This window comes from Coenobita brevimanus, chromosome 75 (genome assembly GCF_032717465.1).
Source record: "Coenobita brevimanus isolate Jiangsu-jjx chromosome 75, ASM3271746v2, whole genome shotgun sequence".
NCBI classification, from domain to species: Eukaryota; Metazoa; Arthropoda; class Malacostraca; order Decapoda; family Coenobitidae; genus Coenobita; species Coenobita brevimanus.
In genome coordinates this window covers 7,080,856-7,098,055 of record NC_137028.1, presented here as the reverse complement: position 1 = coordinate 7,098,055, position 17,200 = coordinate 7,080,856, and the positions used below count along the sequence as shown (strand labels likewise).

At 44.2% G+C, this 17,200-nt stretch overlaps 1 protein-coding gene across 1 annotated transcript in view; it reads left to right on the top strand.

The window, feature by feature from the left end:
• Positions 1-2,063: 2,063 nt before the first annotated feature.
• heca (hdc homolog, cell cycle regulator) overlaps positions 2,064-17,200 on the top strand; it is a 171,394-nt gene continuing 156,257 nt past the window's right edge. Inside the window, exon 1 of the mRNA XM_080278833.1 lies at positions 2,064-3,122. Coding sequence (XP_080134959.1) covers positions 2,365-3,122 — 758 coding nt within the window. The 5' untranslated portion in view covers positions 2,064-2,364. The remainder of the gene's footprint in view (positions 3,123-17,200) is intronic.

Here is a 17,200-nt window from a genome sequence, read left to right as displayed (position 1 = left end):
CAGTGTACACAAAAATTGTTTACCGTATGAGTGCATTGTTGTCTTCCTAGTGACATGTTAACCCATTTAGTACGATGACGTGTTGTGGTAACTTATTCTTGTTTCTGCCGGACTACGTACCCAGATCAGGAGGGCCCCTGGTATTGAAGGGGTTAAGGAAGACCGCATGTTATAAGCCCTCCAGCTCAGAAAGTCTGTCACTTGCTGAATAAAATAATCAGCCATTAAAAGGGATATATGGTGATGTCCTCTGGGTGAAGAGGTTCGACACACACACACACACACACACACACACACACACACACACATTTAGACATTGGTACTGTGTGTGTGTTGGTAACATCAGTATGTTGCAGTTTCTCCTAGGCAACAAATTCCGGATGCGCATTTGACTATATAAATAGAAACTTGCAAAGTGATGTACGACATCGCCAAGTTACACGGCTGAGGCCAGGGGCTATTTACACCTCACTGACGGATGTATTCTGGGTGGGATAGGAAGCTTTGTTGCACCTATTTCGCAGCGATTTATTTTGCTCATTATACCTTAACATTATCTCAAGTGTCATATTCTAGGTGGCATAGGAGGCTTTTCAGCCCTCTTCCTTTGCGATTATATATATATATATATATATATATATATATATATATATATATATATATATATATACATACATATAGAATTAAGTTGCATTCTCTCGTGTGGTATTTATATTAATACCTAAATATCTGCCTAAACTTGGGTCTTCATGTATATCTTGTTAGCAGCTAGGCGAAGTAAGGGAGAGGAAGAGGATGGACGAAGGGGAAGGAAGAGAGAAGAGGGGAGAGGGGACGGAAAAAAATAGGGAAAGGGGGGGGAGCAGAGAAGGGGGAAAAGAGAGTGAAAGGGGGCAGAGAGGAAGGGGAAGAAAGAGGGAGGGGAGACAGAGGAAGGGGAAAGGAGATGGGAGGGGATGGAGGAAGCGGGAGAGAGGGGAGGGGGGACGGAAAAAGGGGGGAAAGAGAGAGAAGAGGGGACCGAGGAAGGGGGGAAAGAGAGGGGATGGGAGTGATAGCTACGAGAGTCGTGGTGAATCGGACCCCCCTAACCCTCCCGCGCGTGTGCAGCGAAAGCCAAAGAAAAGAGACGAAAGCTAGTGAAAACCCCGACTGCCGCGACCGAGCCGCTGTTACTATCCGAGTGTGTGTGTGATAATCGCTCCCTAAGATATCGGTCAGCCCCGGTGTTCAATAATGCTTCACTCATATTGCACTCGAAATCACTGAAATTTCCATAAAATCAGGTTAAGTCTCCCGTTCATAATTTCCTTTGACTTTTGGATCTATGGTCGTCAAGGTATTTGCGAACTGAATGTATCTAATTTCCATGTTGTTTTTATTCCCCAGCAGAGAGTTGGCGTGGTGGAGAGGACCGTAGCTGCTGCCTGCGATGCCGGTCCGTGCTTGCATCAGGCGATCCTGCAAGCACGTTCTGGACCGGGGGCGGCTTGTGTAGTGGATACCGGGGAACCTGGGATGCCGGTTCGGGTACAGGCGTGGACCTCTCACCAGCTTGAGTCGGAATATCGGTTCTGTGTACACCAAATATTCTGAAGTGAAGCATCTATTCAAGAAAATGTATGGTATCACAGAAGGGGTGGTGGCTGGCGGTGTGTGTGTGTGTGTGTACGTGTGTGTTCCACGTACCTCTTCACCCCGTCCCGCGCAAGTCCTTCCCGTCCCGGCCCCTCCTCACCTGCCCACCCTCTCAACACGCTAGCCCACCACTCGCTCATCACAAGGCCTACATATTTCTCCTGGATTTGACTGATATTTAGTGTAATTACGATTATGTGTGGGCCTAGATCAGGTGGTTATCGTAGTCGTGGAATCGAATGAGCCACGTGGTAATGTTATGTTGTAGAGCGCCTGCCAATGGCAGCCCGAGCCGACTCGAGACCCCGCCCCCTACGAGCCGACGAGCCAATCAGGGGCCGGTATTTACGTTGTCCCTACTCGCGCCTCTCCTCCCATCGGCACCAAAACAGAGGAGCTAGAATCGGCGAGTTCCAGTTGCCAAGTCGGTTGCGACAAGAGAGCTAGGATGGAAGACTTGTGAAGCTTGAAGTGGCAGCGGCCAGCGACGCAGCGGTAGTGCCAGTCAGTGAGCGACAGTCACGGAGACGACCCAGGGACATGGAAGGAGCGCGGCTGTGACCGACGTGAGGGAAGGACCGAGAGTGGATGACACTACACGCAGAAGTGGCAGGCGGAGGAGGAGGACAGCGGCTGCTGCAGCAGACTCGAGACTGAGACGAGCGACGCCCCAGATTGGGACGCGAGACAGTTTATCTGACAGAGAGTAAACCCCAGACTGGACAGATGGTTAAAATGCCCCAGCGACAGCGGCACAACACGGGCGGAGGCGCCGGCGGGGCTGAGTTGCCCCTGCTGGACCCCGGCGTTATTGAGGCTCACAACGCCGTCACCACCACCCGCTGTTGCGTGCCCCTGGCCTGTGGCTGCCTCCGCGGCTACGAACCCATCAACCTTGACTCCCCGACTGGTTGTGTGCGCGTCCACTGCAACAACGAGCACTGCACTCTGGGCAACCTCATGCATGGCGAGTGCTTCTCGGCGTGGGAGGCGCACGTGCTGGCCTTCCTCAGGTCGTGTGGTCGTGCGCGCTCCTGGTCCGAAAAGCAGCGCCTACAGAACTTATGGACCAAACGCGGCTACGATCTGGCGTACCGGGCGTGCACGTGCCTGTGTAGCCGTGGACACCTGCGGAAAGACCTTGACTGGACACCCCCGACTGAGTCAGACGACGAGACTAAAACCAAAAAGAAGAAAAAGAACCGTCAAAACCAGAAACCAACACTCGTAACAGTGGGCAGCGGTGCCCTGAACAACAACAATAACACCAACAACAGCAACAACAACAACAACAACAACAACCCTGCCGTGACCAGCTTGGTATCAACCCCCATCGGAGAGGTTTCCGGGCAGCCGTGTCAGCGGCACCGCAACAACTCGATATCGTCCACAGGGTCGTCGCCGCCCTCTGACGCGCCCACCAGCCCACACCATGTCGCACCTGGCAAGCGCCGCTCCAGAGACTTCTTCTCTGACAGAAGCAGGTAAGATCTTTCTTATTCAGTGCATGTCACACCTCACAGTGATCCAGCTCTAAAAGGTGAGTCGTGCAACATGACACTGTGAAAATTTGTTTAACTTGTATCTTTTACTGTCTTGTCTGATGCCCTAACCACAATCTTGTTAACACTCACTTTCTTGGGGATTCTGAACGTGTTAGACGCGCTCGTAATATGACAGCAGAAGCCCTGTTTTCTCTTGGCACTGGGGGGTTGACCTTGAAAATGTGACGTCCGGAGCTTGGCAGTGCGTGGGTGACGTCAGAATCTCTCCTCTATGGCTCCTTACCTTTCACACCAAAATAATCTTATTTTCACTCTAACATACACCCAGGATATAAAATTCTTGCCACCATGAAGAATAAGTTAGGTTTTAGTACTTATTCGACAGAATCAGAGGCTTTTACAAAGCGACAGAGCTGCACAGAGCCAGCCAAGTCTTAACCCTAACCCGCCACTTTAAGCAAGTTCTCCCCGTAGAGTTATTTGCTTCTTTTTTCTTACGCTTCTTCGTGTTTTCCTTCCTGTGATTTTGAGAGGTTTTACTTGTTTCTGATTAACACCTTCAGTGCCATGACGTAGTTTGTTACATCGTTCTGATTCACTCCATATGGTCTTACCTACCATAGAGATAGACCTATCTGGTTAAAGTTGCTAAGTCCATCCGTGTCAGATTCACAGTCTGTAAGTTTCCCATTGCATTCCTTTATTCGTTATTCTGAAGTTGTTCAATCCATCATTATCGTTTTGTATCCATTTTCTGTTTACTGGCCAAGGGCTGTCTATCACGTATCTTCGTATCATCCTTCCCCTAGCCATGCCATATTTTGCTTAACTAACAGTCCATCACGTTTTCGCCACACTTTCTTGTCATCTTTTGCAGTCATTCCATATATTGTACTTACCTGTCTGTCACGTATACTTTTTGGTCTCCAAGGCATTCTTCAGATAGTTCTTATTTTCTGTATCTTAGCTATCATCTTTTCACCAAAAAAGTTATGATTTTGTAGTCCTTCCAAATATATCGGTACTTGGTTGTCTGTTACGTTATCTCCTCACTCAGGTCGTTCGTGCTGTCATTTCATGTCCTTTCTGTTTGGCTGACCTTTTTTTTCCTCTATGTAGCCCATGATTTACTCCATACGTAAATCTCTCGAAAATAAGGCTTCTCTTCCTTTGTACATCTCTTTGCTTTGCCCTATATCACTTTTCTGTGTCATTCTTTGTGTCCTCATTCCATACTTTTGTCACTTCGCATTATGTAGACCTCTTACAATCAATCCGTATTGTTCTTTACTAAACTGCCCATCATATTCTGTTTCAGTTAATAAAGCCATCACTTCTCTGTCCGGTTCTCCTTTACTTATACCGTACCATTTTCTCCATTACTAAAATGTCTATTACTTTTTCCATCTCTGCTGTACTGTCTATCACTTTTTCTATGGCTAGGCCTTTTTGTAGTCATATCTTTATCTCGCTTTACATAGCTACCGTCGCCTCCTCCATATTTACGATTTCTGACAGTTACTTGGCATATTCATTAAACGTACATATGGCACCCAGTTATAAATTCTCTTCTATGAGATCCTTCTTGTTTTCATTCCATTATTTCTCTATACTTAACAACTGTCACCTCTTCTACATATATCGTCTTTGGCAGTCGCTACTGACATTCCCACAACGCACGTAAGCTAAGTCAAACGTATACAAGTCACCCACTCTATCATTCCCTCTTGACTGGTTCTTCCGGCAATCGTTCTATTATCTGTCTCTTACATAGCTGCCATCACCTATGTTTACCCTCTCTGACAGTCGCTCCTCTCATACACACGTTTCCAGACGTATGCGGATCGTATTCGAAGTGGCCTTGGGGATGTCGTAATACCTCTTCCTTAGGTAATAAGCTACATATTACATCACAGTATCCTCTTGTGTGTTACTGATGCAAATTATCTCGATATTTAAACGCTATAAGAAGTATCCGGTCGAGTGTCAGTTTGTAAAATGCAAAACAAACCGCTAAAGATGTGCTACGAATCCCCCTACACCACCTGGAATATCATCCTGAGTCAGACGTATATTTTAGTCACCCAGTTTATCACTCACCTCATCCGTTCCTTCCATCCTGCCGTAACCACTCCTCTAGCCAACAAGTATCTCCTAAACCCCCTCAAGTCCTCTCTATTGTGCCACATAATACCCTTCCCGTTGTCCCAGGTGCGTAGGGCTACCTGAAACTTATTACTACGTTAAGTCCCCGAGCCTTCACCTGACCGCCCCCCCCTATGTGTGTATTTGAGTGTTCTTTGTATGTGTTTCTGTGTGTATTTTATCCTCCATGTGTATTTCTGTGTGTTTGTGCTATATCCCTTAGTATGTGTATTTTGTATGTGCTACATCCTTTTTGTGTTTCTGTGTATGTTCTATGTCCCTTATGGTACAGTCGTGGAGTGTAGAATTGGTCCACATCGTAGTTCACTAGTTATGACAATACCATAATATTCTCAAAAGTAGCCTACTGGGGTCCTGAAGATCACATCACAGAGTTTCTAAAGCCATCGTTCACTGCCTCGTTATTTGTCATTATGAGGTGGATCAGCATTTACGGTATAATCACTGTCATTATCCAAGGGTAAGTTCCATATGTACACTACTTTCTGATGTCAGCATGCAGACGTGGTTATTAGAACACTGTAGAATCTGATCTCAGTTACCCCTTTTAAATCTGAGGGGGACAAATAGACTTGGTGCATTATCAAAGTCAGGCGATTCTCTTCAGCTGAGGAACATCCATGGGTCTCGTTGGGTTAACCCTTGAGTACCATGGCATATTTTCTCATTTTATTCTTGCTACCAACCGAAGACGTCAGTTCAGCTTAAGGAATGAATTTTTGCTCCTTCGAAAGTTTATCCCAAGAATAAAATACGAAATACGTCACCGAAACGAAAGAGGAGATTAATTCATCATTATTCCTATGTATTCCTAGTTTCGGTCGATCAGTGTTAAACATTTCTTCATAGTATTCTCAACCGCAGACAGGAGACTCATGGTAAGTTATGGTGTAGCAATGATATTATGTCTGCAACTATCGCAGAGCAGAGTTGGAGTAGCATTCCATCTTCCTGAGTGATTTACTCAGAACATTACACTTCAGTATCCTCCTGTATGGTTATGATGTGACCTACAACAGACCCATGTCAAAGGGGTATTTGTAACATACAAGAAAATTCCAAGGTGTAATATGTAAAATAAATCGCTAAGACAGAGGTGTTGCAAAATCTCCCGTGCCTCGTAAAATAAGGCCCTTGATAGGTAATGCCCTATAACGAAGGATATATAGGCCCTAATCTCGCTGGCACAGGAAATATCATACCACCTTCCCCCCAGCGATTTATTTTACCTGTTACATCTTGGTCACATATGTTATTGTAGGAAACTTTATTAATATCCTACAGATACAGATATCACACAATAGAATCTGAAGGTATAAAATGAAAGGAATACTCCTCAGTAAGAGTTTTCGAAGTCTCAAGTGCCAACCAGACTACTGGCCTTACAATCAACCTTAAGTCGCCCTAAGAGAATCCTTTGTTTTCACCTCACCAGTACAACATTCATGCCTACATAATTATCTGTACTTGCTTTTGTACTAAGTCTCTCGTATCTTACTGGAACATTCATTCAACAGTATCAGTTAATGTGGCCAGTGACTTAAGATTCCAAAAATTTTTGCGTAAATACATAGTTTAATAGTTTATATATACTGTATACACACACACCCGGGTGGACTTATATTTTTATAACAAAAGTTCACGTTTCACATTTAAATTTTTTTACATGTAGTTTCTTCTTGTAATTCTCCATTCTCATGTTTCTGTGCCAGCACCATTTTCAGTCGACTGCTCAGGAATATAATGTACCGTAATTTAACCAAGTGATTTGCCGTCTGTCACCTTTTGGTCTTACGTAACGTCTGCACGTGAAAATATTGCATCTTTACCCAGTGACTTGCCATCTGTCACTTTTTGATCTTTCGTAACGTCTGATGGGTATTCCTAATTTGGCCCTTCCGCCTTTGCCCTTTTCTGCCACGCCCACTCCTCTCCCATCCATCTTGCCGGCACTCCCAGGTCCTATTAGCTCACACACTTCCAGCAGCACTTCCTGATTTCGACGCTTCGTTCCTTTGGACATTCTGACGATTGTTTCTCCAACTACTGCGACTTCTCTTTTTCTTTTCGTGGTTCTATATACATAACAGAGGGAAAAAGAGGCCATGATGATGATGGGAATAAGGATGATTTCTACCTATGCTGGGTTCTCTAATACATTTATGATATTCGCTTCTACTATTGTATGTTCCTATTTCTGTTCCTACATTCCCATCTGTAACTGTGGATAATAGATCAGGATGAAGATGATGACAATTAGGAGGGGGAAAGTAATGAATTTTGCGACACATCTCAAGGTCTTTAGAACAGTCTCGTAGGGATAAAAAACATTTCTTTTACCCAGACCCTCTAAAGCACTCATACACCCCAGTAGGCTACACATTGCTGATACCATACTTTACACCCTTCATCCTGTACTGTAATACTCTTCCCATTAACATACAGAGCTGTCCTACTGAACTCTATGACTCTAACACAAACACATTTACTTATTCCTGAACACCTTAAGACTCTATCACATTCATCTAACACGGCAAAGTATTCCCTCACACTCTAGGGTTTTAACACTTTCTTCCCTCAGACGCACCCAATAAACGCTATAGCTGTAACACACACCTACATAAACACACCCTAAGGTCCTGACACATATTACGTATCCAACACACTTCAGAGTTCTAACACATTCAAAGGTTGCGTCACACACTAATAACACATGCATCTCATACATATGGGTCTAGCACATTCAGCACACTAATGTTCTAACACATTGTAGGGCTCCAACATACTCGTACCTTAAGTCTCAATACATTATAGAGATCCAGTATCGTGTATCCTACAATAGATTCTGAGATTCTAGCGCATACTAGGGCTATATTATTCTCTTTACACACTTAGTTATCCCTGTAAACTCTACGGCTGTAACACACACTCTTCTCACTCAGGGCTGTAACAGTCTAGGGATTTTACACACCCTCTTTCACCACCCCTGTCTAAAGCCAACCAAGCCCCCTACCAACCCCCTGTATCTCCCAAACCCAGGCCAGGCGTCCGTCCTTTCGGTTTCCACTCAATCGGGTTTCAGCGAGCCACGGGATGAAGTCATGTCCACCTGGCTAGCTTGGGCTTGGCGAGGTAGTCCAGCCTGGCTTAGGTCGTGCTCCTGTTGGCAGTGGACATTTCGTAACACCTTGTCCTCACCGACTTATATTCATTTATTATTTTCAAACGCTAAACAGTCAGTGGCTGAGGTTAAAGTTGGAGTTGTAGGATAAGCTGGGTCGAATGATGAGAGTGGAGTCCGGTTGGAATGGCAGTCCGAGTCTGAATGACGAATGAATAGCGGTGTAGAATTTCAAAGGGTTAGGTTAGCAGATTGAATGGAGGATTTTCTGATGATGCTCTTACTTTTCCATTTTCCCATTTCCTTAGTTAATGGAGTTGGTTGCTGCGCTGAATCGAAGCTGTTCTTATGATGATTCTCTAACATTTCCATTTTCCTATTTCCTTACGGGGTGAAGTCTGTTGTTTCGCTGCCCTATAACGATACTGAAAACCAAAAAGAAATCGTGGTAAAATAATCGGTCATATCCAAGCGGGGTGAAATCTCCCTACATGGAGTTGAATCCAAGACGTACACTAGTAGACAACGATTGTATATCCCTTTTATAGCTGGTATTCTTCCTTCCCTTTATAACAAGCGAATAACCTACCCAGCAACACCGTCCTCCTTACCATTCACCTTCCAGACAGCCTCAGATCTGGAACTCATACGTGGAAATGCTCTCTCTTTTCCTTCCATTCTCCGATTTCTCACATCCGTTCCAGAGAAATTTTCACCCGTCCTTTAATACTGTCACCCTCCGTTTATTTGCTTCGTTTACACTCGCTTTCCAGACGCACCTTTCTGTCTCTTACCCCGGAAAGTCCTTTTTATTTTTTGCAATTTTTCACATCCGTTTCAGAGTACTTTATGCCTTTTGATGCTGCCGTGCACTCCCTTGTTCATCCTGCCTACATTTTCCCAAACATCTCAGATCTGAAACTCTTGCTCCAAAGCGATCTCTTCCTCCCCATTTCGTCGCTTTTCACATCCCTTCCAGAAAATTTCCTGTTTCCACACCTCAGCTCCCCGTCTCTTCATCTTACTGCACACTTTCCTTCCAGAAGACTTGAAATTGGAAACCCTGCTTCGAAAAGGTTTCTTCTTCTCCATTTCTCCGATTTTTCACATCCTTTCCAGAGAATTTCATGTCCGTGCAACCCATCCGTCTCCCTTCTTGCGCACGCCCTTCTTAACCAAGATCATTTTTTTTTTTTTACTTCGTCATCCTCTTCTCTATTTCCCTGATTTTTCACAACTGTTTCAAAGGGTTTTCCTATTTATTTATTTATCTATTTATATATTTATTTCCTTATATATATATATATATATATATACATATACATTATATCATATACATATACATTATATCATATACATATACATTATATCATATACATATACATTATATATATATATATATATATATATATATATATATATATATATATATATATATATCTGCTCAGCAACCTTTCGTCGCCTTACCGTTAGTTTTTTTTTTTTTTTTTTTTTACCCAGACAGCCACAAATCAGAGTCTTCTTCGCAAACATCTCATGCTCTCCCATTCTTTGATTTTTGATGTAGCCTCCGGAGATGTTAATGTTTGTGTAACGCTCCCCTTTTCTTGTGCAACACCTCTTTTCAGGCAGACTCAGAACTCTTACCCCTGAATGCCGTCCTCTTCTCCGATTTTTCACTTCCTTTTCAAGAATATTCCTGTCTTTGAATAACCACTCCGCGAACCTCCGTCTCTTTTATTTTCCCGCATACCGTACGCTTCTTCCAGACGCCCACAGATCATCTTCCTCTCCATTTCTCCGATTTCCGTATTCGTTTCAGAGGATTTCCTCTCTTTAAGCAACTACTTCTCAGCCCTCCGCCTCATTATCTTCCTGTACACCTGTTCTCCTGACAGTTTATATCTCTTACCTCTCTCTCTCTCTCTCTCTCTCTTTCTTTGATTTTAATTTCTCCGATATTTGGTACCCGTCCTGCAGAAATCCATGTCTTATCCATTGAGTAAAATCTCCCGTCTCTATTTTCCAGCCCACCCTTTTCCAAACAGCCTCTTATTTCTTACCACTGAATTTCCTCTTTTTTTTTTCCATCCGAATTTTTCGCAACCATTCCAGAGAATTTCCTTATCTTCTCGTTTTCTTGAGTTCCCTTGCCGGTACTATTCGTTTGCGAGCCTATCCTTTGCCTTGAAATGTTCTCCTTCCTGCATTTCTCCGATTTTCCACATTCGTTCTGGAGAATGCCTTTAAAGAACTGCTCAGCAACTCTACTTTTCTTTATCGTCCTACACATTCGTCTTCCTGAGCACCCCAAATCTGAAATTCTTCGAAACATTCTCTTCCCCTCCATTTCTCTAATATTTCACGTTCGTTCTGGAGAAATCTGGTGGCTTTGAAGAACTACTCTGCTGCAGCTCTCCGTCTCACTTCCATCCTTTACACAATCTCAAACGCTTTACAACGAAATGTCCTCTTTTCTCCCATTGTTCACATCCGTTCCAGAGGTTTTTCCTGTCTTTTCAGTTTGTCGCTCGCTCTTGAGTTGTGCTGACTACATCCATCTGCTGTTTTGTTCACTGAGGGTTTTTGCTCTTCCCCTGCCTCTGTCTCGCCATCAGCCACACCCACCACTCCCACTCCCTAACCCTCACTTGCTCGAACACACACAGTCACACTTTCATACACACCTGCCACTTCCATACCTATTCCCACACCAACTCGTTTCACACCAAGTCCCGTCACAACTCCCACTGCCACAACGCCCCTTCCACATCCACACCCACTCCCACATCAACCACTCCCAACGCCACTTCTTCCATGAATCCCCCTCCCAAGCAGACACCCATTCTTACACCCACACCCACTCCTACCACTCCCACACCCACATCCACCGCACCCTCGTTGTCGGCCCAACCAGAGACTCTCCGGGAAAAAGAATGAGTCCTTTGTCAGGTAACTTATGAGGTGCTTCTGCTTTCTCTTTTTTTTTTTTCTCTCTCTCTCTCACTCCTCTTCTTCGTCTGCTTGACTCTACTCCAGGGCATAACTCTCCTCTTGACAACTTTCCCGCTGAGTCTGTAGGGTTGTTATCTGGTGAAGGCTCCTTAGTACCTCCCTTTTTTTTCTTGGCTGGTTATATTTCTTTATATGGCACGTAGTTATTTCCTGGTTTGTCAAGGCGTCGTCACATTTAGACAGGTATTGAGTCCGTATTCTTCGTGGCATAGGGGAATTCGTAGCACCTTTTCCTTAGTGATTTATTTTGCATTGTACATTTTGTCATTCTCTATTAGCTGTTTGTATTAGTATCAGCATAACTTCAGGATAATGAGGTATAAAGTACAAAATAAAGAGCTAGGTGTTATCCCCAAAGTCATTTAGAATATAACCCTTAGCCATTCTAACGCATCCGATTATGTCGTCAGGATAAAAACTAGAAGAACACCTCGATAGTAGGGCCACAGACTAGACAATTATGCTCTCAATACCTTTCATGATAAAGATGTTACAAAGGAAATACATTGAATGTAGACATATGAAACAGAGTAGTTCGTTTACCATCCAGCTTTTTCCTCGGCCTACAGGATCGGACAGTTTGTATTGAAATAAATCTGATTCCGACATTAGTTTGACGGGGCTCCTTCAAATGCCTTGGTGGTGCAGTGTAGAAGTCACGGGTCGGAGATCACAACAAACGTACGGTACAAGACAGTAATCTTTTCATACGTATGGATTCCCTAACTAGTAAAGCGAGATTGCATCCTTTCTAAACAATTTGAGTGTTAATAGTTAGTCTGGGGTGATCTCAGTTACAGTTAGACGCAGTTTGGAGACAGTGTAAAAGAACCCTACCACCGCGCACGTGTTGACAGCGACCAGACCTCCTCCGTCACCATAATGTGTGTGTGTGTGTGTGTGTGTGTGTGTGTGTGTGTGTGTGTGTGTGTGTGTGTTGGTGAAGGTTGTAATTTTCTGGTTGTTGGCTGGCGATTCTTACACATGAGTCTGATTCTTCAGTCAGCCACAGCGTCTTCCAGGGAGGCATTCTCTCTCTCTCTCTCTCTCTCTCTCTGTATGTGTGTGGGGGGTTTACACACACACACACACACACACACACACACACACACACACACACACAGCGCCAAACAGATGGTTGTGGCAGGCTGGGGAACTACGCTGAATTATAAGTTTCCTTTCTTCCCTCCATTTAGGCAACGTAAGAAAATTGTTTATCGTTTCAGAAATTTCTGTGATGCATTTTGTTTTGTCGTGTTCCTGAATAGCGCCGCAGAATATATGTATATATAATCTTGAAGAAGAAAACCTAATCTTACAACAAAACAGTTTACCCAGATATGTGCACTTCAACCCCCTGAGTTGGACGGCGCATATTTTGTATTATTCTCTGTTGACGGTTTAATTTACCTTAAGGTAGAACTTTGATAAAATCAGGACACTTTTTTAAAAATCAGATAATGCTTTCATTAACCCTTTCCAGTATGAAAGGGCTTTCCTTAGCTGAGTACATTCGTGTCGGAGGTGGCTAGAATTATCTGACAAAAAGCCTTGCCTTAATGCTGCAGCTGCAGTTGCGTTGGAAGTTCTTTGAAAAGTCACAGCAGCATATATACCACGAAGGAATACTTAGATGATTTTTCCTCTTTTTCGACGTAGAATGAGTAGGTCCCCTCCTTTCACATTGTCCTCTTCCCCCAACACCACATCTCGCACTCCTTCCCAACGACATCCCCTCTCGTCTTCTCACCTCCCCTTCTTTTTGTCTCATGTTCCCTCGCCTTTCCCTTCTATCCGACCCCCACCGCCCCCTCCTTTCGCCCTCGAGTCGTCCGTCTCCTCGTCTCCCCTTTCCCCCTCTTCACCTCCCTTCCCCCTCTTCGCCTCCCTTCCCCCTCCCCGCCCTCTTCCCCCCTAATATTAGGCCCACCAAAAATACCTCCCCCACCTCCCTTTTTAATTAACCACATTCAGCAACTGTCAATTTCTTTCTCCAAGGAAGCGCTACCTCGAGGCTTCTTTTGCTAATGAATGTCGGGCGTCGGGAGAGGCGTGTCAAAACTGGTGTAGCTTCATAGATTATTTTTCACATGATATAACTTCTCCGACACTCTTACGGCCAATTTCATGTCGTAGCGAAAAATTTATCGAGTCTTAAGTCCCGTCGTAGTAAAAAAAATAAAATAAAATAAAATGGGTGTCGGGAGACGAGTGTGATGTCAGAATGGTCTTACATTTATAGATTATTTTCTGGCAGGCTGATGACTTACGAACAAGCTTACGATTATTTTCTTGTCGTTGTGAAGAATTTAATGTCGGTTGTCGTAAGTGTGTCTAACTTTAATCGTAACTTATTTTCCCCGCGTTAAAACATTTCGGATATACTTACGTTCACAGTCCTCAGTTTTTCTTTTTACGTAAGGAAAGGAAAGACCAGAAACATCTTGTCTTTAGTTGTCTCAGGAAAGAAAAGGAAAAATAACGAGAGCAGAGAAAGGAAGGTACAGAAACTTTCCGTGTCTCTAGCTCTTCCCGAAATAAATCATAGGCCAGTTACGACACAAAAAGAGAAGGGTACAGAAATTCTCCGTCTGTTTACTTCTTCTCGAGAGAAAAAAAAAAGTTTCGACGTCAAAGAAAGGGGAGTAGAGCAATATCCAGCGTCTAGTTCTTCCTGTAGTTCTATGATGGTTACGAGAGGCAGCCGATCATCATTATTTTCTTTGTAAATTCGGATTCAGGCCTCGTAAAATGTGTGTGAAAAGATATATGCCAGATGAAAGACCTGCCACTTCACACCGTCACCGCAAACTCTCCATTGTTCCCAGCCCCCCGTCGCCTTCAAGGTTTCTCTCGCAGCACTCACTCCGCTCGGATTCACAAACATGCCTACGGTGAACTCCACGTCGTAAGTGGCCTAAATGACTTGATTTTGACAGGAAGAACGAGCAGTAGGGAGTGCACAAGCTTTCAGTGTTCCTTGTTCGCCCTGCAAAGCCAAATTCTGGTTACGACAGAGAATCGATCGTAGGTGTGATAGTGAACGGCTGAGAATAAAGCTGGAATGTTATTGTCGAGTCAGCCTGTTGAAAGTCACCTTCTCGCCTCCAGTTTTATATGCCGTTAGAGCGCCGGGATTGTATATGTTTTTTTTTTTCTATTTGCCGCGGATATTGCATATAGTTAACGTTATCTCGAAATACCTGAAAATAGATGTTTTGCAATGACTACTATCGCCAGCTATTATCATCATCATCATCATCATCATCTTCCTCGTCGTCGTCGTCGTTGCCTTCTTCAGAACAAAGTTTCTCACAACTATAGCTGGGCAAGGTGGAATCCAGAGGTAGAAAATAGGGAACAAATTGAAGGGCGCTACCCACGATGAAATGGACGACATATCGAAATGTAACCGAGAAACACACCAAATAATTCATAATTTTATCATTAACTTTACATCTCCCGTGTGGATTTTCTGGCTTATTATAGGTGATTTTATTCAGAGTTAGGGAGATTTTTCGAACTGGAGGAGTTCGATACAGCCTTCATACTCCTTCACTGCCGGAGATAGAGTCATTGCTGGAGAAAATCGTCAAGAGGTAGCAAGAATAAAACAGGAGGTCTCGTCGTAGGGCTGACGGTGTTAATACTCACTGTAACATTCTCAGTCTTGTTTTGCTGTGATGTATTGGCTTCATTACAACGGTTTGAGACTAGCAGTGTAAAATACGCAGTGTTAGAACATTCTCTGAGCAGTAGGAGGCCAATTCTAGGAGCGCTGATTACCTAGCTCAGCATCGTCACCTAGCAGTACACAGCACTTATAACTCACAGCACCGTTATTCAAGCTTTAGTGTCTTAAAATGGCATCACTGTTGCATTAGCGCCACACCCATCTTTGCCTAGCACTACAACACCTTTATTCACAACACTAACAGTACCAGCAACGTAACAGTTTACCCTAAAATCAGACATCGCTTTTATCGACGCATCGTAACAGTGCCACCTTCACCACAACTATCTTATCTAGCACCACCACCACCTTTTCCCAGCACCACAAGTTTTACCTAGCACCACAGCAGCCTTACCTCACTTAGCAGCACAACACCCTTCTTAATCACCTCCATCACCCTTACCTTCGATTTACAACCCCCTGAAGCAAGAGCCTTCATGTCAGTCAGCCTGGCTTCGGAATATTTATGAACAAGGTCCGTATTGCTGTTACCCTCTCAACTAACACCTTCCTCATCGCTTACCCAAAGCTGCAGTCCTATCCTTTACAGTACTGTGATGTCTTTTGTGTTTTCTTCTTGGTAATCTCAGACAATGCTCTTCATTTTAGACATTAAGGAACGAGGTCTGCTTTAATGTAAATGTCACGCGGTATCAAAAACAAATATGTTGTGAAGGGGTTACCGACGCATACCGCATCAGCCAGACAAGCCTTGAAATCATAGAGAGAGAGAAGGAGAGAGAGAGAGGTTGGGGGTAGAGTAGTGAAGGGCGAGAGTGTGGGAGTATGGCAGTGTGCAAGGTGTAGTGGGAGGTGTATGGTGAGTGTGGATGGGTGTGAGAAGGGGGAGGGGGTGCATGGGGTGGGTCAGAGGGTCCTTCTCATGCAGGAGCCACATAAACCTGTTATTTTTTCTTTTAATCTGAGGGCAGTTTTATGGGTGACCTTTGGTTGGTGGACGCTAATTATGTGGTGCACTCATCTGTAAAGCTGGAGAGAGAGAGAGAGAGAGAGAGAGAGAGAGAGAGTCATATATACAAAAGCTACACAGACCTTCGGTCCCAATGAGGATGTAGACTGAAAGACAGGTCATAAACGGTATATGCTCCTAAGAAGGAAGTGTCTACTTACCGTATGTCTTAGATACCCTAATATATATATATATATATATATATATATATATATATATATATATATATATATTAGATAGAAAGATAGATAAAAATAGCTTAGGGGAGACCTCTTACAGTGAAGGCGTCGGATGGGTGGACTCAATTTGCTCTGATATTATGCAGCCTTGATTTGTTTGTTTTTGTCAGTTATTATTCTTGGCTGTCCGCGTCGCCAAAACAGGTTTCCATATGCTAATATTCATGTAATTGTAGGTGGAAAAATGGTTAATATACAAGGTGGTGAGCGAAGTGCACAGCAGGTTCCAAGCTTAGAGAGACGATAGTTTTGTTCTCAGGCCGCAGGGGTGAGAGTCCCAGATCAAAGTGTTGTGTGATCGCCCTCCTGGCTGCTTCCACAAGGACCAAAATAGTGAGCTAACCGCCTTGCTCTCTGATCAAATGTTGAGTGGGGGTGACTCTGATGAGAAAAAGCTGTTTGCTAGGCATGTGGCAGCCTCGTCCGAATGCGCACCATGCAACTGACAGCCCAAGTAGAGAGGACATGGCACTGAGCGAAACGGATCTGTGCCAGCCCCCTGCTACTACCTTTGCCAGTGCTTGGCGTTTACTGTGCTTGTTTTTTGTAGTAATCATTGAAAGCGAGTAATTCAGTCGGACAATAAAATCCTTTTAAAGCCAGGCAGGGAGGAGGGCCTGAAGGAGCGATCACAACTGCGCACTAGAGCAGGACTAGCCCAAGGTTAGCCGGGGTGCGGTTGCCATGTCGGGGTTTGCGAGAGTGTATGTGTATGTGTGTCTGAGGTTTTGTGGGCGTGTACACCACAGCGATGATGAGCGCTGATAATGATGGTGGTGATGGTGGAGAGATTATGAAGAGCGGCGCAGTGGG